Consider the following 27,604-nt stretch of genomic DNA (forward strand, 5'->3'; position numbering starts at 1 on the left):
GCAGACGGAGCGCAGCGTAGATACACCTGGTCGCGGCCAGACGGGTCCATTCGTTCCAGGATAGACTTCCTGTTTGTGTCCCGTGCATTCACAGTCAGATCCACCGAGGTCAAGCCGGTGTTCTTCTCTGACCACTGCCTCCTACTGGCGGACTGCCACTTGGAGAAGGACCTGAGGGTGGGCAGGGGGGCATGGAAGCTAAATGTGCAACTGCTGACCCCAGAGAACATTGAGGAGCTCAAGAGGGATTACAAAGGTTGGAGAACCGTGAAACCCCTCTTTGAGTCCCTGACACACTGGTGGGAAGCGATCAAGGGAAGCATCAAGAGGTTTTTCATCCTCAAAGGCACCCAGAAAGCTAGAAAGGAACAGAGGGAAATGTCCCGACTCCAGAAAAAGATGCAGAATCTGCTCCGGCTGCAGTCGATGGGGGTCGATGTCAAGGAGGAGCTCCAAGAGGTGAAGGGCCAGCAAGCCTCGCACTTTGCCTCGGAGGCCTCCAAGATCATCTTCCGTTCCAGAGTCCGCTCCGTGGAGCAGGATGAGACGTGCTCACGTTTCTTCTTCCAAAAGGTACACAGAGAGCGCTCTGTGATCAGCAGCCTGAAGGAAGAAGACGGCTCAGTAAAGTCATCACGGTCCGACATTCTGAGGATCAGCAAATCCTTTTATGCCGGATTGTATGACGTGAAGCCCACGGACAGCACGGCCTCCCAGTCCTTCCTGTCCTCTATCACGGAGGTCTTAGACCACAGTACGCGGGAGAGCCTGGACAAACCGCTAACTCCTGATGAACTGACTAAGGCCCTCGAGTCCTTCGAGAAGAGTAAAACCCCCGGAAGCGACGGCTTGCCGGCGGAGTTGTATTCGGCTCTGTGGGACTTGATCGGCCCGGACCTGCTAGGAGCGTACGAGAGTATGCTCCTGGCCGGTAGTATGTCAGAATCCATGAGGAAAGGCATCATCACCCTCATCTACAAGCACAAGGGGGAAAGGGAGGAAATTAGAAATTGGCGACCCATTTCACTGTTGAATGTGGACTATAAGATTCTGTCCAAGGTCATCGCCAACCGGGTCAAATCCGCTCTGGAATTGGTGATTCACCCTGACCAGACCTGCTCTGTGCCAGGCAGGAAGATCTCTGACAGCCTGGCGCTGCTCAGGGATACGATTGCCTATGTACAGGACAGGGGTGTGGATACCTGCCTCATCAGCTTGGATCAGGAGAAGGCCTTTGACAGAATATCGCACACCTACATGGGGGATGTGCTCTCCAAAATGGGCTTTGGGGAGGGAATTCGAAATTGGATCCAACTGCTCTACACTAACATCAGTAGCGCAGTCTCAATCAATGGGTGGGAAACAGATAGCTTTCCGATTAAATCTGGAGTCAGGCAGGGCTGTCCTCTCTCGCCTGTCCTTTTCGTGTGTTGCATAGAACCCTTTGCCGAGTCCATCAGGAAGGATCCGGGCATAAGAGGAGTGACGATCCCAGGCAGTGGAGGCACTCAGGTAAAAGCCTCCCTGTACATGGACGACGTCGCCGTCTTCTGCTCGGATCCGCTGTCGGTGCGCAGACTGATGCACATCTGCGACCAGTTCGAACTGGCCTCGGGAGCCAAGGTAAATCGTGGGAAGAGCGAGGCCATGTTCTTTGGGAACTGGGCTGACCGATCCTTTGTCCCCTTCACTGTCAGGGCTGACGGCCTGAAGGTGCTGGGGATATGGTTCGGAGGGACCGGGGCATGCGTTAGAAACTGGAAGGAGCGAGTGGCTATGGTGAAAAGGAAACTGGGCATGTGGGAGCGACGCTCCCTCTCCATTGCGGGTAAGAACCTGGTCATCAGGTGTGAGGTACTCTCGCTGTTGCTGTACGTGGCGCAGGTCTGGCCCATTCCAGACTCCTGCGCGATGGCGATCACTCGAGCCATCTTCCGCTTTATCTGGAGGTCGAAAATGGATCGTGTCCGCAGGGACGCGATGTACAAGCGTCTAGATAAAGGGGGAAAAAACGTGCCCAACATCGCCCTCATACTGATGGCCACCTTTGTGTGCGGCTGCATCAAGCGGTGCGTAGACCCTCAGTACGCAAACACCAAGTGTCACTACGTGCTGAGGTTCTACCTGTCCCCGGTGTTGCGAAGGATGGGTCTGGCCACGCTGCCGTGGAACGCTCCAAGTAGTTGGACCGTGCCGTACCACCTGTCCCTGGTGGAAAAATTTATGCAGAAAAACACCTTTGACCACAAGTCCATCAGGCAGTGGTCAGCACGTAACGTCCTAGAGGCCCTGAGGGAAAAGGAGAGGGTGGACCCTGTGGGATGGTTCCCCGAGCAGACTGTCAAAGTCATTTGGCAGAATGCCTCATCGCCAGAACTTTCCAACAAGCACCAAGACGTAGCTTGGCTGGTGGTGAGAAAGGCCCTCCCCGTCAGATCCTTCCTACACGCCAGGAGGCTCACCCCCTCTGCACGTTGCCCTCGAGGTGGCTGTGGTGGGGAAGAGACCGTTGTTCACCTCCTTGTGGATTGTGCCTTTGCAAAGAAAGTCTGGAGAGAGATGCAGTGGTTGCTGTCGAGGTTCATCCCGAGCAGTTCTGTGACACAGGACTCTGTGCTCTACGGGCTGTTCCCAGGGACACACACCGAGACAAACATCAACTGCAGCTGGAGGATCATCAACTCGGTGAAAGACGCGCTTTGGTCTGCCCGAAACTTGTTGGTCTTCCAGCACAAAGAGTTGTCCCCGACCGATTGTTGCGGACTGGCACAATCCAAAGTCCAGGACTACGTGCTGAGGGACACACTAAAGCTTGGGGCAGCAGCCGCAAAGGCGCAATGGGGAAGGGTCGCTGTCTAAGACCTTTCTACCACAGCGCACCGAGAGACTGGGAACTGTTTAGAGCCCCTCGGGCTGTACAGATCAAAATGAAAGGCTGTAAATGATTGTAATATTGTTTGTACTGATGCACCTGGTGATACATTTTGTAAAAGTTTAACCTGGATTGTACCCTTGCAATGTTGTTTTTGAAATGGTTTGGAATGTGATTGAAGATATTTTATGAATAAAGTATATTTTTACAAAAAAAAAATGAGGAATTTTTCTTCTCTCAGAGGGTTGAGAGACTTTGGAATTTTCTTCCTCAAAAGGTGGTTGAGGCAGAGTATTCAAATATCTTTTAAGGCAGAGGTAGATAGATTCTTGATAAGCAAGGGATGAAAGGTTATCGGGGGTTGGTGGGAATGTGGGGTTGAGGTTACAAACAGATCAGCCATGATCGTATTGAATGGAGGAGCAGGCTCAAGGGGCCTACTCCTACTCCAAATTCATATGTTTGTATGTATCAACCTGACTCCTGTTCTTGGTCGCTATCGAGCATGTGTACACGTGTGTGTGCGTGCACGTTTGTGTGTGTGCATGCACATGTGTGTGCGTGCATGTGTGCGTGGGCATGTCTCAGTGGGCATGAACGAGCATTCAATGATGATAGTTGAGAAGCCCCCCCTCCCCCAATCTCATGGTTGAATACCCTGCCATCAGTCCCGTCGACTTGTGGAGCCGTATCCTGGCAAAGTGTCAGAACCTTAAGTAAAGCGGGTGGTTTGTATAGGCTGGGTAAAATATTTTTAAAAACCCAGATAATCTGCAGATTTTAATTATTCACCAAGTCTGTTCAACAAATTGTGATGAGTAGGAGCTGCATATGATGCTCAGCAGTGGGGATTCAAATTTAAGATATTGGGGAAACAAACTTCCACAGTATTCCTCCTTTTCTGAAGATCTATGGAGACCCGGGAAAAACAGTGTTAATGCCTGTGGGGGGACAGAGAGTTTCACAGGCATTCAGCCCCATGAATGTTAAGAAATGTCATGTGGTGTATCTTTGGATCAGTAATACTTCTATGTGATGTGATACCAAAATAGTTTGGCTCATGGGTGAGCCACAAAATCTGGCTCCATAGCAGTGGTAGTTTTGGTACTACTGGAGCTGGTTGACGTGAAAAATGGAGAGGGGCTCACTTCTGATGTGACCCGTGGCGATCACTAAGTTGCTGATAGTGATGGTGCGGGTATTATATGCTTTTGCTGGCAAGATGCAGAGTAGGCAGATCAGTGTCTAACTCTGATTTTATGCATAACCTGACCTCTCTGCTCCAGTTAACACCATCCCATAAATAGGTGCAGCTGAACATGACCCCTACCCTCCACCCACACTGCTGAAAGACATCACCATCCAACTTTCAGGTTAGTTGAGTTTGACTGTCTACTCTCTCTTGCAGAATTAATGGGAGTGCTGGGTTATTAGAAGATTTGTGAAAACTTGGTTAAGTCAACAGGGAGTGGGTGATGTGCCTGGTATAGTTGAATAGCTGGCAGTATGTGTAAGCTCTGAGATCCAAGTGTTCAGCTTCCAGCGGTGCTAAATGCGTGAGGGTCTGTGAAGCATATATGAAATTTGACTTGTAGTTGTGATAGATTGTTGGTAGGTGAGGGAAGGAGGTGAGGTAAATAAAGCAATGGGTGAGGCCAGTGGTGCAGTTGGTAGGACATGGCATGAAAAGGGACATTCACTGACCTTGACCACTCATGCAAGGCCTTCTTGCGGCACTGCATCTAAGTCCTCAGTGTCAGACTGGTGGCATTGATCACCATGGCCACTTGCTCCGCCTGCCTTCTCAGCACCTGTCTCAGGGGCCCCCTGGCCCCCTGAGGGAAGAGAATCTCTCTCCTCTGGTCCACCTCCTGCACTAACAACTCCTGCGCAGCATCCGAAAAGCTGGGGGGTATGTCCTCTTGCCTGAAGCATCATTTTGGGTCCTTCCTGAAGGTTTTCAAATGTTTTCCCAACAGCTCAGGCCCCTGCTGCAACCAGAATGCACCTGGCCTTTCAGAGACGCAGTCTGGCTTAAGTGATGCTAGCCTGGCACAAACTTGGGCCCCCAGCTGAGACGTGCTGCTTTCAGCAGTGGATTCAGCTGCATGCCACAGTCACACAAATAAACAAATTTGTGTGAATGTTTTGCCAAAAAATTCCTGAAAGTACAAAATAAATAAATCAAAGTTGCTAGGATAAACTTGGATGGGGATTCTCTTGGTCTCCAGCTGTAGTGGAGGTAGTTCGACAGATAACCTGGAAAGATGCTGTCAATGGCTGTCTTTACCAGGCTTTCCATTGAAGCAATGATGGAAATTGGGAGAACCCCAACAGATTTAAGAAACTGGCCATTGATGGACACTGAACCAATTTGGTGAGGTTGGCTATTTGAGCTGCTCAGCATCCCTTTCAAACACCCCTTCAACTTTTTGTTTGTCCAAAAGTCTATCTTTTGGATAGACTTGGGTTGTTTTCTTTGGAGCAGAGAAGACTGAGGGGTGACCTGATCGAGGTGTACAAGATTATGAGAGGCATGGACAGGGTGGATAGGGAGCAGCTGTTCCCCTTAGTTGAAGGGTCAGTCACGAGGGGACATAAGTTCAAGGTGAGGGGCAGGAGGTTTAGGGGGGATGTGAGGAAAAGCTTTTTTACCCAGAGGGTGGTGACGGTCTGGAATGCGCTGCCTGGGAGGGTGGTGGAGGCGGGTTGCCTCACATCCTTTAAAAAGTACCTGGATGAGCACTTGGCACGTCATAACATTCAAGGCTATGGGCCAAGTGCTCGTAAATGGGATTAGGTAGGTAGGTCAGGTGTTTCTCACGTGTCAGTGCAGACTCGATGGGCCAAAGGGCCTCTTCTGCACTGATTCTGTGATTCTGTGATTCTTGCTTGTCTGGTTCAGTTCAAAACACAAAATTATTCATTGTCAACAGATTTATCTGTTGGTTTGGGAAATTGTGACACACGTAACAGTTCCTCGCAAATAAATGGCATCATTCTACGGTCACAATACAAGCTGTGAGCCGTGCAGCAAGTATAAACTTACACCATTTCCTATATTAATTGGTTACCTGTACAAGAAAGATTCCAGTTCCTGTAGGGCCATTGCCACCATTTGGTCCCTGAGAGAGTCACTGATCACCATCGCCACCTGGACATTCTCTTCCAACATCTGGATGGAAAAGGGCAAAGTTTGAAGGTCAAAGCAACTGCGCACAAAACACAACACAATGTAAAACTTAACTTCTGTCAGGAAATGTGTATTTGGTCCCATTGCCTGTTCATCGTCTTTAAAATTCCAGTTATTATTCCTTTAACTATTGATTTAGGTATGCAAAAACTATTGGAAATGCACTATCAAGTTTGTTTTCTTACTGGTCAGTTTATACACTGCAACCTATAACATCCACCTAATAGCTCAGTGTCAGTGTGTATCACAGATTGAGGTAATGACCCACACTAATTAGGTAGTCACCATCTCTATTCTAAATTCATCCTTGGTGTGGGGAATGCAAGGGAAGACACCAGCCCCTCCAATCTCCCCAGAGGGGTGTCCTCCCTGACCCGCGGCCCCTTAATTCTTTTACGTTTGGAACTTAACTTGCTGTAGGTGCCGGGTCTTGTGCGTACCTTAGCAGTGCTCACTTCCCCCAGTGGCACTGCCTGAGGCTGCTGGCCCTCTGATTGGGCCGGAGGCATCAGGAGCCTGCCCACTGTCCCGAATCAGATGGCGGGCTCATAGGTGGCTAATTAGGAGGCTGGCTGTGGTAAAATTACCAAGGAGGTCCTGCTGCTGCCAAGTGTGGACTCGGGACCCACTTTTTACCTTGACATCGGAGTTACGACCCCCGGAGGCAGATTTCAGGCCCGTGTGGCTGCCACAGTTGGTATCAATGTCCCTGGGTTAAGGGTGGGAGAAAATATCAGTTCGGCTCCTCATCCCAGTCCAGTAATCCAGAACTGTGTGTGGATCTTTGGTGAGGTTAGGGCAGGTTCAACTGCACTGCCCAACATGGTGAAATAGCCTATCCTCACCATCAACCCCACCCATGGGTGCAGGAGGGTACCTGATACTAATAGGACTCGGGCACAGGTGAGAAAAATAGAAAAGAAAGAAAAGAATTTTCACAACCTCATGATGTCCCAAAACACTTTACAGCAAATAAAGTATTTCTGAAGTGTAGTCACTGTTATAATACAGGAAACGCAGCAGCCAATTTGTGCAAAGCAAGTTCCACCATCAGCAATGTGATGATCCCCGATAACCTTATTTAGTGATGTAGGTTGAGAGATAAATATTAGTGAGGGCACCAGGGATAACTCCCCTGCTCTTCTTTAAGTTAGTGCCATGGGATCTTTTTTACATTCACTTGAGAGGGCAAGCAGAACCTTGACTGAATGTCTCATCTAAAAGAGGGCACCTCCAACAGTGCAGCACTCCCTCAGTACTAGCCTGGATTATATGATCAAGTTTCTGAAGTGGCATTTAAACCACAAGCTTCTGACTGAGGGGTGATAGAGCTACTACTGAGCCACAGACACACAGCTTCAGTGCTCCCAGATTAAGAGGAAAAATTGGTACCTTGATCTTAAATTATCAGGGCTGGAGGACCATGGCCTCTGATGAGTCTGATGTATTTCAATATGATTAGCTATGCTAGCAACCTGTGTGCAAAGGGCTCATTAAAGATTCAGGTTTTATTTCAGTTAGAGGGCCTCACCATGGCAACAAACGAGCCTTTGGGAGGCCTGGGGAAGGAGGGAGAATCTTGTTCTTCAATGCCCTTCTGCAGAAAATAGGGTCACCCTTCCTTGTTACTGTTTTTTTTAAATCAAGAAGACATGGGGCCATCTATGTATCAAAGAAAACAGAAAATGTCATGAATAGCAGCAGTCTTTAACTGGCTGCTGGCCCCCAATGCCTCGTGATACTCCCAGCACATCCTGCTCCAGTACTGTCCATGACATTGAACAATCTAAACGCACTGAGTTCTCCTTATAGTGCTGGCCTTTCACTGACCTGGGTCACAATCACCGGCAGGCTGGAGTGGCAGTAACCCTCATGGTCAGACTCAGGTTCCTCCTCCCTGTGCCAATCGTTCACCTCAGCTTCCAATGCTTTCTGCATCCAGTCCGACACAGCCAGCTAGAATGAAGAAATAATGAAAAATCAAGGGCCTTATTCATTTTAAATAAATTTTATTCTGCTGACAATTCTGGCTTTTTCTCTCCGAATTTAAGCAGCCACTCTGAGTAACACTCTACCTCCAACAGACAGGGGTAGAACTGGGAGAGCCTGTCACTTTGCTGTCTTGGAAATAAACATGTTTTAGGGTACAGGCTAGCTTCAGACTCATTCTTCCTCAACATAGAATTATTGGAACTAACACCCTCTCCTCCTCTCTGTTATAAATTGTTGCTCATTCACTGAGTAAAGGAGGAATCTGGAGCCAGTCTTTCCTCAACACAGGGTTATTCACAGAACACAGGCCCCCTTTTCTTCCCTTTCCCCTTCCCCTCCCCCAAGGTGGAAACCTGTTCTTATATACTTAAGAATAATGCCCTAGCCTTTCCCCAATTGGTAAAGGCTGCTCTTACTTACAACTAGAGCATGCACTTCATTGTGACAGGATTGCAACGTTAACACTCTCTCCTTTCTCCTCCTTCCCCTCTCTCCTCAGCCCTCTCCTCCCCCCTCCTGCTCCTGGTTACTGTTTGCTGTCAGTAATAAACAGAGGTCTGATTTCTGGCAGGAGCCTAACAGGATGACAATCCAGGTAATTCTGTTTTTGTTTTGGATTTCCAGCATCCGCAGTAGTTTTTTGTTTTTATCTCCGCCAATGCTGCCAGACCTGCTGAGTTTTTCCAGGTAATTCTGTTTTTGTTTTTGACAGTCTCCCCTTTTCACCACCGTGTAACAGTAGCAAGAGACCAGTGGGTTCCACAAAGAGATAGCCAGCTACTCCTTAAAGGGGCTTGGCCGCATGCTGAGGTGAGTTAGTGGGCATCAGCATTTTGTGAAATAACCCTAAACTGGGTGGTCTCTCAGGCTCTAAGGAAATTGTTGTTTTCTGCCAATACTCTCCCTTCCTCCCCTACTGTTGCTGGTTTCTGGCTCTGAGGGAGGTCCCAGTACTTCACCCATCCTTCGTATGTACAGTTTGGTTTGTATTTATTGAATTTATTGAATAAATTCTGGGAATTTTACCAGATTTATTTCATGTTAATAATCTGAGTGGAATAATGTATCTTTTCAAATATTTTATACAGAGTCTCCATCGAAGGCACCAATGAGTAGATATCAGCAAGGTCACTGATTTGTAGTTTTCATGGAAAAACAGATTATATCGTGGAATATGATTCCCTGGAAAAAATTCATGCCATTCATGCAGAATTTGATTTATTCATTCCCGGTGAATGTTCATCTGTATTCTCTACAGAATCTACAGTCTTGTACATGTCCAGCAGAATTTTGCAAGATTTCAGTGTCGCAAAGAGAAAAAAAGAGTTACACCAAACTTCATTCCTAACCTTGCTCAGTACCCACACTCCCTCACAGTGTCCAATCTAGTTCCCACCTGATGTTCGCCTTCATACCCAGTGCGACACCATTATGTGGTTAACTGTAATACCATCCCATGTTTACCAGCATGATGCCGTTGCTTGGTTACCAGTGTGACATTACCCCATAGTTACTGGTAGTTACCAGTGTGACATCACCCCATGGTTACTAGTGGTTACTAGTGTGACATCATCGCCCCATGGTTACCGGTGGTTACCAGTGTGACATCACCCCATAGTTACCAGTGTGATATTATAAAGTGTGATGAAGTGTACATACACTTCCCAAGCTACAGGGCACTAGGACCATAGGAACAGGATAGTTAAAGGAAGAATTTGGGTCTCCAATGCAGTTGTCACAGGTCTCCCTGATTAAACAAACAGCTGGGGAGGTAACTTAAGTAAACCCAGTGTTCTAGATTAGGGGCAACTGTCAGAGACCTTTGTTTGTGAGAAGGTGCAGTTAGGTTGCCATTGTTTGATGAAACTTAAAACGAAAAGTATGCAAAAATGCTGTACTTTGGAGACTCTGGAGGTAATGGTGCATGGGAGGGAAGAGAAGTCATTGCAGATGATTCCTTGGCTATGACTGTATCGATAAGTGTGGAACCAGGTGAAGGCAGTACCACACAGCTGCCCCAAGAAGGAGAGATGTTGGAGAAGGATGGTGAGGTCAACTGTGTCAATGGATGCAGTCAGGTCGCAAAGGATGAGCTGGGATAGTTTTCCACAATAACAGTCCCAGGTTGTAATTTGTGACCTTGATAAGAACTTGTTCAGTGCTGTGGCAGGGGAAGAATCCTAATTGGACTGGATCAAGCACAGAGTTGCAAGAAAGGTGGGCACAGGTTTGGGAGTTGACAAAATATTCAAGGACTTTGAAGAGGAAGGGAAGGTGAGAAATGGGGTGCTAGTATGTAAGGATGGAGTGATTGAGGTTGGTTTTTTTTGAGCAAGTGGGTGATTGTGGCAAATTTGAAAGGGAGGGTGACAGGTACCTGAGGAGAGGGGGGTTTCTTACAATATCGACTAGCACAGGGATCAGAAAAGCAGGCAATATGGTCAGAAGTTTAGTGGGAATCAGATCACAGGGGAAGGAAGTGGTTTCATGGATAAGATAAGCTTGGAGAGTGCATGAGGGGAAATAGAAGAAAAACCCAGAGTAAAATGTGAGCTCTGGGCTAGAGCAAGGGTGAGCATTGGGGGAAATTTTGATGAGCAGACTAGGAGACAGAGGATGTGGCATAGGCAGAACAGATGGTAACACTTTTTGAGGCTGAGGGCGGAGGAGGAAAAGGAAGAGAGGTTTAAGGAAATGGTTGATATTGAAGAAATGAAGTTGGGAGGGAGAGCTACCTTTACATTCCAGGATGATGCTGGAGCAGGGGACAGTTTTGGTAGAGGAGAGCTGGGCCTGATAGTGTTTGATGTGATCTAGTCAGATCCAGCTAAAACAGTTTTTTTGATTGTTTATTTAAGAGATGTGGGCGCAGTTGGCTAGGCCAGCATTTGTGGCCCTTGAGAAGGTGATGGTGAGTTGCTTCCTTGAACTGCTGCAGATTCTGTGGTGTAGGTACACCCACAGTGCTGTTAGGGAGGGAGTTCCAGGATTTTGACCCAGCGACAGTGAAGGCCATTGTCATTTCCAGTGCCTAAGTTGATGCTGGGTGGCCCGTCTGGTTTCATTCCTTATCGACTTGTTAGTGGTTTGATACAACTGAATGGCTTAAGAGTCAACCACATTGCTGTGGGTCTGGAGTCACACATAGGCCAGACCAGGTAAGGAAGACAGATTTCCTTCCCTAAAGGACATTAGTGAACCAGATGGGTTTTTTATGACTTTTAATTCCAGATTTTTATTGGGTTCAAATGGAGATACAGCTGCCCACCTCAAGGGGCACTGGCACCTTGACTGAGCCCTGGGATCGAATCTAGGTCCTCAGAGCATTACCATGGTTATCTGGATTACATGATCACCACTGTGATATCATCCCATGGTTACCATTGGTTATAGTACAATATCATCTCATGGTTAGCGCTGGTTGCCAGCGTATTTAATATGAACTTAACCAGGCAAAACGCAACCAGCAGGAAAATTCTCTTATTGATTCGATATTTATTAGAGATTTAAAAAGAGATTTAGGACAGAGAGCAGAAGACTTATTTTCAGATTGCTTTTGAGGTTGTGGAATGCACCATGGGTAATTGAAGCTGAACCTAGGTCAATATTTAAGAATAGGTTAAAAAATGGCTGAAGGAAAGAAGGATAAAAGAATACAGGAACAAAGCAGGCAAACAGGGTAAGGACTGCTGCTGATATGGAGGATAAACACCAACACGAACAGGGGGGAGCTGAAGGGCCTTTTTTTTTGTTGTAGTTTCTATGTAGTTCTATCAGTGGGATGGCCTCTCCAATATTATACAGCATGTTTTTCCACACAGCTTTTTCTCCATTCCTCTCTTGGAGATACAGTTGCCCACCTCAAGGGGCACTGGCACCTTGACTGGGCCTGTGGGCTATTTGACAATTTCGGCCATCACTGCCCAGACTGACCCTCTGTTCCTTTGAGTGCTACATGCACATGTGCTCCCCAGAGAGGGTCACTGCATGGCAACTAAGATAGGAACTTTTGTTTGTGTCTCCCCTTCACACCCTGAGGTTCTGAGCTCAATGTTGGCGTCTGATGCTTAACTGAGGTGAGGTCAACTTATTTAGCACAGGTTGAGGATTGTACATTGGGCCCGCATAGCTCAGCAACACATGGTGAACCATTATTTGTTTTGTCTTAAAAGTATTTATGTATTTTTTTGCTTAAAGTTCAGGTTTGCACATGGAATCTGACAAATACAAGTTCCAAGTGAGCCCTCCCAAATTTATTTAAAGGTCTCAACTTACCCGGACAGCATTAATATATTTATTCTGCAGCTGCTCCAGTGCATCTTGAGAAATCAGGGGGCCCGGTGAGGCAATGTCAACATCAGGAGAGAGATCAGGGTGAGATACCATTTCTGGGCTGCTAAAGGAAGAAACAAAAGAGGAAAACAGGAAGCAAGGTTGTGATAATACCATTACAGGAAAAACGTCACAAATGATTAACATTCCTAGGCAATTACTGGACGTATTTGCAGTAGTTTCTTCTGAAGTGGGGCTTCCTGTCAATGGTCATTAAGATTCTTTGATGGTGAGAAGGGCGACATGAGGGAGGGAGACAATTTATTCAGGCGTATGGGAGAAAGGATGACTTAAATCATTGAATCTTTCAGCCCAGAAGGAGGCCATTCAGCCCATCATGTTTATGCTCGCTTTTTGAAAGGGCTTCCCAATTAGTCCCGCTTGCCTGCTCTTTCCCTATAGACCTGCAACTTTTTCCTTTTCAAGTATTCCCTTTGGAAAGTTGTTCCTGAATCTGCTTCTACCATCCTTTGTACAGTGCAGAAAATGTGACCATCTCATTCAGGAGCCATGCTCCACTTCAATGAATTAGCATTAAAATAATTCTTGCCTTTAAAAGGTTATGACATCTAAATTTTTGAAGTACTTGACTGTTGTCATGCAGGAGAATGTGGCAACTAAGCATTCTATAATTTAGTCATTCACAGGCCAGTGTTTATTGCCCACCCCCAAATGCCTTTGAGAAGCTAATGGCAAGCCATCTTCTTAAACTGCTGTAGTCTCTCATGCTATTGCTTTTCATACAACTGAATGGCTTGCTAAACCATTTCAGAGGGCAGTTAAAAGTCATCACATTGCTGTGGGTTTGAGCCACATATATGCCAAACTGGGTAAAATCGGCAGATTTCCTTTCCTAAAGGACATTAGTGAACCAGATGGTTTTTTATGACAATTTGGTAGTTACATGGTCACTATTACTGAGACTAACTTTTTATCCCCAATTTATTTAATTAACTGAATCTAAATTCCTCAGCTGCTGTGGTGGGATTTGAAATATCTATCAGATCAATAGTCCTGTCCTCTGGATTCCTAGTCCAGTAACATAGCTGTCTAGAAAAGTACTTCTATGTCTAGTGATGTCGGTTAAGGGAAAAAATGGTCTTCCAGATTCGTCTCAACAGACAGATAGCATTATCACTTAATGGCTCATTCAAAGAATGGCCCCTCTGACAATGCGGCACTCCCTCAGTATTACACTGGAGTGTCAGCCTCAAATATGTGGCAAGGTTGTGATATGTATATGAATGCTTAACCATTTGGCACCAAGAAGACTCATATTGGGGATTCTCATTCTGCTAACTGCTGATTGGAAGACTTATCTGGGGTTTGGAGTTTAGGGGTTTTAGTGGCTCTTCCATTGAAGTTTCAGACAACCAGAAAGACCCATGCAGAAATGAACACTTTCTAACCAGCTGCTAGATGTCAAATGTCTCCTTATTCTCTCAGCCCTGTAGGGACAACATTCCCTCAACATTTTAATCACACTTTCATTGATCCTTGGCAGAATCTGAACGCAAGCTCATGCAGTGCTATCTGGCAATATGCCTACTTGGACCTCCTTTGGCAATTAAAACCCAGCTCCGAGCTTTCTAAATATGAGTTGATGCCAGCTGGACTCAAAGTTGGTTTTGTGTGCTGCAGATCCTGAAAGCAACTACCTGCCATGGGGTGTGGACCAGGGTCAGCTCAAGAATATCCAAGTTTGGCTCATCTTGATTCAGGAAGACCTTGGGCTTCAGTGCACTGAGACATCCAAAACCAGGCACAAAGACTGAGCCTGAGAAGGGAGTGTCTGCAAGAACAATATTTTAGAAAGGATAACACAACTTTACACATCCTGGAAACAGAATGGGGCTTGATAAATAAATCATATTTCTTGTTTAGCTGTCGTCCAAACACTAAACAGTTGGAGCCCTCCTCCCTGGTGATTGCCAGCGACACCGTTTAGCCAAACTAAACAGCACACTGCAAGCCACGTTCCCCATCCATCAGTGGACTTTTCACTGACAGGCTCCGAATGTAAACAACCCTCCACTTCCTCAACGTCTACAGGAGGACTCCAATTCAAACCCACTGAGGGCTGGAAACCCGAGCGTTGGGCCAAACAGTGTCTGTTTCACATGGACAATCCCCCTCAGTGCCCAGGAGTCTCCAATGGTAAAGTACACATGAATAGGTACAGGTGCCGGGAGGCCATTGTGCCTACCAATCCACTGACAGAATGTCTCCTTCTGTGCTGTAACCATTCTATGATTCTAATATTCCCACTGACACAAGTGTTGGATATTGATAAAACCAACCCATTTCAGAGGGCCTACGGAGCCTATTGGAGTGGGCCTGGAGTTACATATAGGTGAGATCAAGGAATAGAATTTTACAACTATCTGATAGCTGTCTTTTCACTGAAATTATCTTATTTCCAAAGTTTATTTTAACTGAATTCAAATTCTCAAACTGGCATGGTGGAAATTGAACTAATCTTTTCTGGATTACTCACCCTGTAGTCTAACCTCTGCATAACCATGTACGGGACTGACACCTTACGTCCCTTCACTGACCTTCATTGATACCAGCAAACTCAGCACAGACCATAAGTGAAATCTAGGCCCAGAATTTGCCACAATTGAGAGGCCCCTGAACATGGGATTTCCTATTTTCATCGAGGTGGGACTTGAATCAGGCCAGGGTTCACACATGAGCGGTTTACAGAGGCAGCCAGCCATTTAAATCAGCAGCCTGCACTGAAGTGGGATTTTGCTAGCCCAGAGTGTGAAACCTGGTTTGTGCAGATTAGACCAGGTAACAGCTGGTCTGAACTTAGTGGATTCATTTGGATAGCCAGGGTACCCCTTTGGAGAGGTAAGGTACCCCTGTGAATATGGTGCTGGGACCATTTGGAAGAGGTAAGGCACCCTTTGGGATTCTTAAAAATAAACATGAGTGTGTGTAAAAAGTGCATAAACTAATTGGAACTGTCAAAACTGTCAAAGCTGTCAGAACAGTCAAAATTCATTGGAACTGCCAAATCTGTAAATGGATCTAACTGGGCTGGGCTTTAAATTTTAAAAAGTCTGGGTTTCAAAAAAAAAATCAGCGCTTGATATTTCATTCTGTCTGTTGACATAAGCCTGTGGGCTACATTATAGGATTTGTGCTGCAATGGCTGTTTGTACAAACCAACAATATCACAGTGGGGTGCCTGTTAAGTGAGCAGTTTGATTCACAGTTCCAACTTGGTATAGAATAGAAATATTTGTTTTCCTAAGAGATTAGTTGTAGGAATCAAATAGTGTTCTTTGTTTAAAATAGTGATGTGGTCAAGACACATAGCTATTTTATGTCAGCATGGCTCCTGAAGTCCATGGTGAAAGCTAGGTGAGTTGGCATGGAGAGGGTAAGAGCAAAAGGTGATGGGTGGGGGGGCATGTGTTGGCACTAAGTTGGCATGGGGCTATAAAGGGCCATGGGGATGTGGGGAGCATCGGGAGTATGAGTTTGGATAGAGGAACATGTGTTGGCATGGGGGTAAGAGGGGACATGGGGGTGGGTGGGGGCATGAGGTGGCATAGATTGGCATGGATGGGGCATGGGGATTGTATGGAGGGCAAGAGGGGTAAAGGGTTAGGGCTGGAGGGCTCTTTTTTGTTTTAATCATTTTAAAAATTAAATTAAAGAGGCAGGCCTTCAGCCCAACTCACTTTGATACCCTGCAGCCTCCACACTCGTTCCCAGGGCGGCAGAGTCAACTTCTCATCCAGCCCGCCTCTCGCCCTGTGCCCCCCCCCACCACCCCAAACAAAAAATCTGACCTACGAGTGGCCATTTTTAAAAATTGGGTTTGCAGAGCTGGGAATTCTCCCCTCTCTGTGCACCTGACCCCGGAGCGAAAATCTGGACCATGGGGTCTGCTTGTGTTTAGCATCAGTCCAAGATTTCAAGCTGCCTATATGCAATCCGTGTGGTATTGGCTGATCTCACACGGGGTGGCAGTAAGGATAACGGGATCAGTCTCAGGGTTCCTGGACTAGCAAAGGGAAAAACAATAGGCCAGGATTCTCAATATTGATCACTATTCAATGACAGCAGCTGTGGTGTCCCTAATGGTTCAATAACTCATTCCCATAGCAGATTGCAAATGTTCCAGTGCAGAAGGTGGCTATTTGGCCAATCACCTGGTGTTTTTCTACATATGTGCCCTAATGTCATTGCACTCTCCTACTCACTCCCTGTTACCATTATCATTCCTTTGTTTTCAAGCATCTATCCAATTCTCTTTCTACAATGCTTTGTGGCAGAAAGTGAAATTCAAAAAGGATGGTTTTCTGACTTTCCATTTAATTATTTTTTAAATTAAGTTCATGGGATGAGAGTATCGTCAGCAAAACCAGCAATTGTTCATCCCTAATTGCCCTGGGGAAGGTGGTGGTGAGTCATCTTCCTAAATGACTGCAGTCCTTTTGGTGTAGGTACACCCACAGTGCTGTTAGGGACAGAGTTCCAGGATTTTGATCCAACAATGATGAAGGATTGGGGATATCAGGGTGATGTGTGACTTGGAGTGGAACTTGCAGTTTTTATTCCATATTGATTTATTGAACAGAATTTAAACTTCTCAGCTGCCATGGTGGGATTTGAACTCATGTCCATGTCCAGACCTCTGGGTTACTAGTTCCGTAACATAAAACTATGCTATTGTACCTTCAATCATAATCATAATTCTGTGTTCTTTTGTTACAATACCAGAGACCAAGAGAAACAGCCCACCACTATCCATAACTCATCATAATCAGGACAACCTCCATCAGCTCAATGTCCTCAACTCTAATGAAAAAGTTTCTCACTTCTCAAGTCACTCTTTATAACTGTAACTCTTCATCCATGGTAACAGCCTAGTGAATGCGTCTTCTTCATGTCCTTCCTATATTGGGGTGCTCCTAACTGCCCAGGACCCTCCAAAGAAGATGTTGTACATGTTCAGCATTCTATCCCTCAAGAGCTGACTTTGAGAAATCGATACTGGCACTTCTGGATTCATTCCTGTTTCCCCAAGTCCTTTGTAACTGTGTTCAATATTGTAGACTCTAGAACTTCACCTACAACTGATATGATACCAAATGGTTTTTAATGTCCTGCCCTACCCCTGACTCCCTTTTTGAAGGGGTTAGAGTGAGTGAGGGAAGGAATGACATCTGCCATTCTCCAATCCTATGGCACAAATATCCTTTCCGAGGATTTTTTTTGGAAAATAATAGCCAAAGCTGATGTCATTTCTTCCATACCTTCCTTCCAAGGTTCTGGGAAGTAACCACCAGGCCACAGCGACTTGTCCATATTAAGCTTCAATCACTTCTTCAGTACCTTCCCTTTTTGAATAATAACCTCCACTCACTGTTTGGCACTCAGCTTGCACATGGGGAATGACCTTTTGGACAAGGCACCATGGAATCATTACATGAGAGTTTACAAGAAATGTATTCAAACTGGGTAAAATTGGCAGTGCCTTTACCACTCCAGGCCATTATCACCCCCTTGTGCTCGACAGGACAGTTGTTATTAGATTCATTTCGTGGACATAGCACACAACCTGGGTACCAATAGAGAGTTGCTACTATAAAGCGTATGGTAAAATTCAACCAGATTAACTGTCAGTCATCTTCAATTAGCAGTCACCTTGAATTAACAACTCTGGGCGCAGTATCTGATTTCTTTCTACCACGTTTGATTGTATTAAAGGCAGACTAATTCTGAGAGACATACAGGAACCAGATATGAGGAACCGGCAGCCACTTAGAGCCAAGAAAGGGGCCAAATCTACAGTAAGATGAAAAGTGAAAGCACTATGGATAACATTCCTGAAATGGCAGTGGGAAGCTACAATGTAGGAGGGGCATCAGAGACATGGTCATGGATACATTGTACAGGATTATACGATATTCAAAGAAATTGACTTCAATAAAACTGGAGTGGAAATCTTTAGACAATGTAAATTGGGTCAAAGCAAAGAAATCCCTCTGCAATGGACGATATTGATCCCAAATTATTAAGCGAGACAAGGAAGATATTTGTGGGGCAGAGAATTATATGAGGAAATAGTGAACACACCCAGAAATCCTGTAGATTGTAAGGCTAATGTGGCACGCTTTTTTAAAAGGGCCACAAAAATAAACAGACAAGTAAAGACCAATTAATCCTATTTCAATATCATGTCAAGAATTAATAATGTCAGGAGCAAATTTGAGTATTATCTTTACAGTAATCTAGTTTGCAGTGGTGAACATGGATTGAGAAGGGAAAGATCCCATCTCACCAAGCTCCCACAGTTTCTTTGAGAAAGTGACATTCTAACTGGATTGAGAGTATCCTGAATACATTATGTACCCCGACTTCCAAAAAAGCTTTGACAAAGTACCATGCAAAGTCTTATTCAATAAATTCAAAATTGTGAGGAATTGAGAGTAAATTCTGAGAATAGACTAGGGATTGGCAAAGTAGGGTATTGGGACCATTTCCGCTTCTAATTTGCATCAATAACTTGGATTCAAGAGCTCAGAGCAAATGTCAAATTTGCAGATGATAGAATCATAGAATGATTACAACTCAGAAGGAGGCCATTTGGCCTGTTGTGTCCCTGCTGGCTCTCTGCAAGAGCAACTCAGTCCCACTCCCCCGCTCTTTCCCCATAGTTCTTCAAATTCTCTCTTCAGGTGCTTATCCAATTCTGCTTTGAAAGCCCCAACTGAATCTACCTCCACCATATCTTCAGGCAGCACACATTCCAGATCTTAAACACTCGCTGCATAAAAGATTTTCCTCATGTTGCCGTTGTTCTTTTTGCCAATCACCTTTAATCAGTGTCATCTGGTTCTTAACCCTTCTTCCTATGGGAACAGTTTCTCTCTATCCACTCTGTTCAGATCCCTCATGATTTTGAACATTTCTACCAAATCTCCTCTCAACCTTCTCTTCTCTGGGGAGAACAAGCCTACCTTCGCCAACCTATCCAAGTAACTGAAGTACCTCATCCCTGGAACCATTCCCATAAACCTCTCCTGCACTCTCTCTCAAGCCTTCACATCCTTCCCAAAGTGCAGTGTCCAGAATTGGACGCATTACTCCAGTTGAGGCCAAATCGGAGTTTTATAAAAGGTTCATCATAACTTCCTTGCTTTTGTGCTCAATGCCTCTGCTTATAAAGCCGAGGATTTTATATTCCTTTTTAACAACTTTCTCAACCTACCCTGCCACTTTCAATGATTTGTGCACATATATATCACCAGATCTCTCTATTTCTGCACTCCTTTTAATTGTGCCCCTTTTTGTATACTGCCTCTTCTCAATCTCCCGACCAAAGTGAATCAGTTCACATGTCTCTGCATTGAATTTAATCTGCCATGGGCTTGCCCATTTCAACAGGTTGAAGTCTATCACTATTCACCTCACAGTTCACAATAGTTTCAAGTTTTGTGTCACCTGCAAATTTTGAAATTGTGACCTGTGCACCCAAGTCTAGGTCATTAAAATACTTTAAGAAAACCAGTGGTCCTAATTCTGATATCAAAATTAAACGAGACAGCAGAAATTGGACAAAAAGTGAAAGGGGCAGAACAGTGCTGGATGAAATGTAATATGAGCAGTGTAAATGAAAGACAGAGAAACAGATGGACTGTTCATCATGAATAGGATTCAAGGAGGAAGCTGAAAGAGACCTAGAAGTCTTAACACTCAGCATGTACAACCAATACGGAGTAGCAATCAGCAAAGCCACAGGATGTCTAATCACATTAGGAAACAACAGAATATAAGTCAGAAAAAGTAATCATCAGATTGCACAGTGCTTTCATTAGCCCATGTCTTGAGTATTGCGTCCAGCTTAGATCACTGAGATGTAAGGCAGCCAAGTACTGGAGGTGATGCCACAAAGCTGCTTCCTAGGGTGGTATTTAATGGAGGCTACGGGGGTCTCCCCACCAGCTGGAGAGCCAGTGAGACCCTCATGCGCCTTCTCTCAGGAAGGCCTGCCACATTAAATGCCAAAAAGGACTTCAGTGGACAGCGGCATACCTTCCCTAGGATCGATGACTCTGGGGGTGGAAATCCCACCCACAAAGAGCTGCTGGCCAATCAGGGGCTGGCAGCTGTGCATTGCAGACAGTGCCAAAGGGAGTGGTGGTTGCTGCCGGTAATGCACCCACCAGAGGCATAGGACCACTGAGGGACCCCAGTCCAAAGGCAGGGTGGGAATCCTGTGGAAGGTGGGGAGAGGGGTCAGCAGCAAAGGCAGCAGGTTGACTCTAGCAGGTCCCCTTCCCAATGCTGGATCTCTTGGTCAGGCACTGACCTGGGTGCCCGCAGGCAAACCCTGTTTACTTTTTGGGCTTCCTGCATGGCCAGTCCCCCATCTGCCACTGGTTGAATACCAGCAGCAGCAGAATGAGGCCCTTAAGTGGGCATTAATTGTCTACTTAAGGGCTTCAATTGGCAGCCAGATAGCCTCCCACCCTGGACTTAATCAGGGCTGAGGCAGGAAGACGATGTGGTCCCCGCCTGGCTAATGAAATGTGGCCCCGCCTCCAAATTTGCCTCACAATCTAGATGCCTGGATTAATAATGCAGACATTTAAATATCCTCTCATACATCCTTGTGAGCACAAATTGGAACATGAGACAATAGCAACAATGCCTTTCACTCCAGGCACGTGGGCCTGCACATGATCCCCCAAACTCAACATTGTCAGAGTGGGGATAAAACAAGTGAGGACTTGATACCTAATCCTCTCAGAAGCCAAGATCCTGAGACAAAGCTGAACAATGTATATGAAAAACCTCCTACATCTCAAAAAATAACCTCTATTTAAAATATTACCACCCTGTCATTTTAATAACTCAGGTAGATCTTTCCAAAACCCCTTTTAGATCTTAACTCCCTGCAGCCAACAATACTGTCATGATAATAGTTGATTGTGGTAATGGACTCCAGTACTAGATACAATACAGTATCTGTACTTGATATGGGGTCACCTCACCTGGGGATTGAAGATCAGATAGCACACGTTGGAACCTGTCTTGATAGAATTCAATTACTGAAGATATGTGTTCATGTTAGGAAAGTGTGTTATCAGTAAAGTTAGCTCAGCTACAATGTCGACAGCCTTTGTGCATTATTGAAACAAAAAACAAGACATGGTGTCAGAAGTAAATTAAACACAACAATGGAGGTTCTGAAACCACTGACAGAGCTCAGTTTGGAGAGAAATCTTGCTGAAGACTGGAGGAGGTTCCAGCAGCGATTCGAGCTGTACCTCGCAGCGATTGGCAGTGATAAAAAAGACCCTCAGGTACAGTCTTCCATCTTTATTCACATAGCAGGGGGAAGCAGCCCTAGAAATCTATAACACACACATTTGAAAGTGATGAGAAACAAAACGACTTGAAAGAAATAATGGAAAAATTCGAAGCCCGCTGCACCCCCAAGGAAAACATCATGTATGAAAGATATCGATTTTTTTATGAACACACAAGACAGTGACAACATTAGTACATGATTGAGCTGAGAAAATGAGCTAAATTGCTTGAATTTGGAAAGCCTCAAGAATCGCTCATCCAAGGTAGAATAATTGGTGGAATCGTAAATGCACTCTGAGAGAACAGCTTTTGAGAGAAGTTGATCTCACTCTGAAGAAAGCAATAAATATCTGCAGAGCGGCAGAGACAACAAAATGCCAGGTTGAACAGATGATAGAAGATGATAAGCCACATATGGTCAAGCAGCCAGTTGCAGTTAAACAGAAACAGCCCCGGGAAAGAACAAATAGACAGTCTGAACGTAAAAAGAACAAAACTGCTATTAAAACATTTAAATGCAGCCGATGCGGAACAGAGCATTTACCACATTGTTGTCCAGCCTACAGAAAGCTGTGTAAGAACTGTGATAAATTAAATCACTTCGCTGAGATGTGTAAATTGAAGAAAGTGCCCATGATTGACACAAACACCGAAACGGAACTTTTCATTGGTGCAGTAACAACAAATTCCAAAGATGACGAATAGAAGGTTGATTTTAAAATTGCCAACATGATGGTGAATTTCAAGCTTGACACAGGTGTCATTCCCATAAGCCTGTATCATAAGATAAGCAAAGAAAAACAGCTAACTAAAACAAAAGTGAAGCTGCCTAATTATACAGGTGAAAAAATTGCAGTAGAAGGCAAGTGCACACTTAAAGTGAACTACAAAAAACTGTCTCGAACATTTCCATTCATCGTGGTGAAAACTGATGCAAAACCCATTCTTGGAATCAAAGCTTGTGAAAATCTGAAGCTAATCAAGAGAATAATGACTGTCACCGCTGGTGACATCCTGAGCGAGTATAAAGATGTATTCCAGGGGATTGGCTGCCTAAAAGGAGAACACACCATCAAGATTTACAAAACTGTGACACCCAAAATACACCCACCCAGAAAAATACCAATAAAGCTGAGAGAATGACTGAAAGCAGAGTTGGTCAGAATGGAGAAACTTCACATCATCAAGAAAATTGAAGAACCCACAAAGTGGGTTAATTCAATTGTAATTGTAGAAAAATCAGATGGGAATCTGCGAGTCTGTCTGGATCACAGAGACCTAAGCCAGGCAGTACAACGAGAGCATTACCAGCTGCCCACAGTAGAAGAGATCACGTGTAAGCTAGCTGCTGCTACTAACTATTCGGACTTGGATGCAAGTTCAGGCTTCTGGCGTCAAGCTGGATGAATTCAGCTCCTAACTCTGTACCTTCAACACACCATATGGACGATACATGATTTTACGCTTACCTTTGTTATTAATTCAGCTCTGGAGGTGTTCCACAGAACAATGAAGCAACTATTTGAAGGGTTAGAGGGCATGGAAACCTATATTGATGATGTGCTGGTCTGGGGAGCCTCATGAGAAGAACACAGCCACAGACTGAGGCAGGTGCTGGCCAGAGCTAGAGAAAGGAACCTCAAGTTGAAGAAGGAAAAGTGCCAAAATAGGTCTTCATGAAATCAGGTACTTGGAACATGTGCTAACCAGTGAGGGACTGAAGTTGGACCCGAGTAAAATCAAAGCAGTCATGAACATGCCACCCCCAGAATGCAAGAAAGACTTGGAGAGGTTTTTGGGAACGGTTTCCTATCTTGGGAAATTCATTCCGAACATGTCAGACCTGACAGCACATTTCAGAGACCTTCTACAAAATGATGTGGAATGGCACTGGGAACAAAGTCACCAGGAAGTTTTGATCAGTCTGAAGAGAACACTGACCCAGGCACCAGCGTTAAAGTATTACAATGTCACTCAGCTGGTCTAGATCTCCGTGGGTGCTTCAAAGACTGGCCTGGGGGCTGCCCTCTTGCAAAATGAGGCACCAGCGGTATACGCTTCAAAGGCAATGACTGAAGCACGGCAGCAATATGCCCAAATAGAGAAAGAAATGCTAGCAATTGTGTTTGGCCTAGAACGCTTCCACCAGTTTGTCTATGGCAAAGATGTGGAGGTAGAGTCTGATTATAAGCCTTTGGAAGCTTGATTAGCTTCAGACTTAAAAAGCCCCTGAACTATGCACTACCAAGAAGCCAAAGATTACTAATGCTTCTGCAGAAGTACCAGGTCAGAGTTAAATACAAACCAGGTAAGAAAATGTACATCGCAGACACTCTGTCACGTGCATACCTACCCATCACGGAGGAAGAGGATAAAGAAATGGAAGCACAGGTTCACATGCTGACAGAGAACTCACCTGTGGCTGTAACCAAACTGGATGAGATCAGGGAAGCGACCAAGAATTATGCCACCCTGAGAAAACTGCAGCAGATTGTGTAAACTGGCTAGCCCACATATCGGAGCGGAGCCCCTTCTGCTGTACAAGGGTACTGAAACTTTTGTGAGGAACTTCATGTAGCAGAAGGAATACTTTTCAAGGGAGAAAAGATCATAATTCCTGCGACACTGGGGAAAGAAATGTTGCAGAGCATACATGAAAGTTACCTCAGTATGGAAACATGCAGGAGAAGAGCTCGAGATGTAATGTATTGGCCTGGAATGGGAGCACAAATTGGGGAAATGGTGAATGTGTGTGCAGTGTGCCAAAAGTACAGCAAGTCACAACCAGAAGAACCAATTCAACCGTACAGTGTTCCAGAGAGGCCCTGGCAGAAAATTGGAGTGGACTTGTTCACATTTGACAACAGTGAGCACCTACTAGCAGTAAATAATTACTCAAAGTTTTTTGAGTCTGCTGCTGAGGAATGATAATAAGAGCATCATTGTAATAAACCATTGAAAATCAATTTTTGCTCGCCACGGCATAGCTAGAGTGCTCATCTCAGATAATGGTCCACAATTCTCAGGCACTGAGTTTCACAAATTTGCACAGGACTGGGAGTTTTGCCACACTGCCAAATCCCAAATATCCATAATCCAACGGAATGGTGGGACATACCATGCAGACCTTAAAACACCTGTTGAAGAAGGCAAAGGTAGAGACCCCTACCTGGCTCTGCTGGATTTCAGGAATACTCCATTAGAGGGCATTGGATCATCTCCAGCACAGCTCCTGTTGGGAAGAAGACTAAGCATTAAGCTTCCAACTGCACCCCAACTGTTAGACCTGAACATGGGAAAGACAGTGAGGATTCAGCATGAAGGAATCAGGAACTCTGCTGTTGTCACAGGAATCACAGAAGAACCAAGGTCTTACATAGTGCAGATTCCAAATGGACAACAGTACAGGAGAAACCAGAAATTCTTACGGAAAACAAATGAAACGCAACCCTGCTCTGAACCAGAAAGTGTAGCTGAAGATCAAAAGCCAGAATGCACCAGTGAAACAACAGATAATCAGACAAAGCCTGAGAGTCCTGAAAACTATCCAAGGGGTGATAGTGACACAGAGCTGGAGAAGGCCCCTTGTCCTTCAAAATCACCTCTATCACATGGAAGAATTGTGAAAAAGCTACAGAGATGAGTAAAAGACAAAACAGACTCATCAAAACAGAGTGAGAAAGAACAGATAAGAAACTTTGTGTACTTGAGTTGTATGGAAGTTTTTTTTTTAAAAAGGGAAATGTCATGATAATAGTTGATTGTGGTTGTGGGCTCCAGTATTAGATACTATGCGGTAATCTGTACTAGATATGGTCTGACCCCCAGTCAGTCAGCCAGTTGACCAAGGGGGTTGAAGGTCAGATAGCAGATGATGGAAGCTGTCTTGATAGAATTCAGTTACTGCAGATATGCATTCATGGTGGGAAAATGTGTTATCAATAAAGTCAGTTCAGCTACAATGTCGACGGCCTGTATGCATCATTGAAACAAAAACAAGACAAATACAACATTGTTCACCAAACTAGCCATTCTGAAACACTTCCAAATGTCATTCTAATTCAGACCAGACTGTTGCACACTCATGCCACTCCCTGTTCCCTGCCACCTACCTGTGGTAGATGCGGCGTATCCAATTCAGCACCGTATAGATCTCACTCTTCTCCAAATCCCATGAGATTATATCCTGCAGATGTCCTGAAAGACAACTGTGGTGTAGCAGCACATAGGTCTGAAGAATATTGTAGTGGGGAGGGCAGCACTGCACCATTAAGTGTTTTACTACTTTCAAATCATTGAGAATATTGTTCTGCAAGGCTGCTAGATGATTGGCCAGTCCTGGTCCCTTTGTATCAGTTTGCCTTGCTCTGAATTGTGCTGCGGTTGACTGCTCAATGACTTTAAAAAACGTCTGTCTCAGATTTTTGGGCCGTCCAGGAGGGAGAAAAATGTGTTGGTTTTGTCCATCCACTGTCATTTGGTCAATCTTCTCCTCTCGCTCAATTATACGAATTACTGAGACAAACAGGGATGGGTCCTGTTTAACCAGGGTTAGGCCGCAGCTTACAACATCCCAGAGTTCCTTGGCAAGGTCTTCATTGAGCTGGCCGACAATGCTAAAGTACGACAAGACGATCTGCTCCCCTTCCGTGTTCTGCCTCCCGGCTCGGTACAGCTGGTACAGAATGTCGTCTCGCCAGCACTCCATCGCCATCAGCTTGCTGTGGGCCTCCAGCAGCTTCCTGTCCTCGATCAGTTGCCGTGTCTCAGTCACAGCCTCAGGGACTGCAATCGAATAGATCAGGCTTGGTCAGTCAGTTCATTAACACTTTGCATTCGAAACAGTGAATTTTGTTTTTACTTATCTAAGTTTTATCAGAGCTACAGAGTTCATTTACTTTGTTCCGTGCCCCTCCCTTTCCATCAATTCTTTACCTCCTCATCAACTCCTTTCCTGGAGGACTCCTCAATTAAAGCCTTTCCTAAAATAACCAATTAGAAGGCACTGAGTTGTCCCAGTGTAATCAACCAAAACCCATACAAAGTTCCCCCTTTTTAGAGGCACAGATAATAAAGAACTTCAGTAGAAATAAAAGCCAAAGGGCTCTTATAAACTTAAAATATTGTTACCAGCATCCCCAGTATTACTGTACTGGCAGATGCCACATTCTCCTTCTCCACAGCCATCCAGACAGATAAGTTTGCAGAGAAGGGACAGGCAGAGCAGTATCCTTACAGGCTACACCCAACCTGAATGTGTACATGGCCACCTCCTCATGGAACAGGGCCACAGACATCACACTTGTAGAGGTTGAGATGATAATTCATTCCTGTATATAAGTTCTTGCTCATAATGAACTAGAGTGTGAGTTTGAATCTGATAATTTGATAAAGTTTCACTTTGTTTAGTAGGTATCACCCTTGCTTCTGAGTCAGGAATTTTGAGTCCAGCTCCGCTTCAGAATTGCATGGAATTTTACAGGAGAGAAGGAGGCCACTCATCCCTTTGTGCCTGTGCCAAAAAGAGCTATCCAATTAGTCCCATTTCCCTGCTCTGTCCACATAGCCCCACAATCATCTGAGAGCACGTAATCCAAACCGGCACTCTTAGGCACACCCATGCAGTACTGAGAGAGTGTTGCATTGCCAGAAATGCTATTTTCAGTTGAGACATTAATTCAAGATCCCATCTGCTTGAATAGAAGTAAAAGAGCCCATGGTACTATTCAAAGAAGAGCAAGAAGTTCTCCCCAGTGTCCCTCTCAACAGTCCTCCCTCAACTAACATCACTAAAACAGAATAATTGGTCATTCATCTCATTTGCTGTTCGTGGGACCTTGCTGTGCGCAAATTGGTTGCCGCTTTCCCCACTT

The 27,604-nt window shown here is 45.1% G+C and overlaps 1 protein-coding gene across 1 annotated transcript in view; it reads right to left on the reverse strand.

Moving 5' to 3' along the window:
• Nucleotides 1–27,604, reverse strand: part of exoc3l1 (exocyst complex component 3-like 1) — a 90,939-nt gene that overhangs the window by 26,143 nt on the left and 37,192 nt on the right. Inside the window, exons 4-7 of the mRNA XM_078543985.1 lie at nt 25,844–26,516; nt 12,333–12,453; nt 7,896–8,021; nt 5,947–6,047 (exon numbers count right to left, since the gene is read on the reverse strand). Coding sequence (XP_078400111.1) covers nt 5,947–6,047; nt 7,896–8,021; nt 12,333–12,453; nt 25,844–26,516 — 1,021 coding nt within the window. The remainder of the gene's footprint in view (nt 1–5,946; nt 6,048–7,895; nt 8,022–12,332; nt 12,454–25,843; nt 26,517–27,604) is intronic.

This window comes from Cetorhinus maximus, chromosome 6 (genome assembly GCF_964194155.1).
Source record: "Cetorhinus maximus chromosome 6, sCetMax3.hap1.1, whole genome shotgun sequence".
Taxonomy (NCBI): domain Eukaryota; kingdom Metazoa; phylum Chordata; class Chondrichthyes; order Lamniformes; family Cetorhinidae; genus Cetorhinus; species Cetorhinus maximus.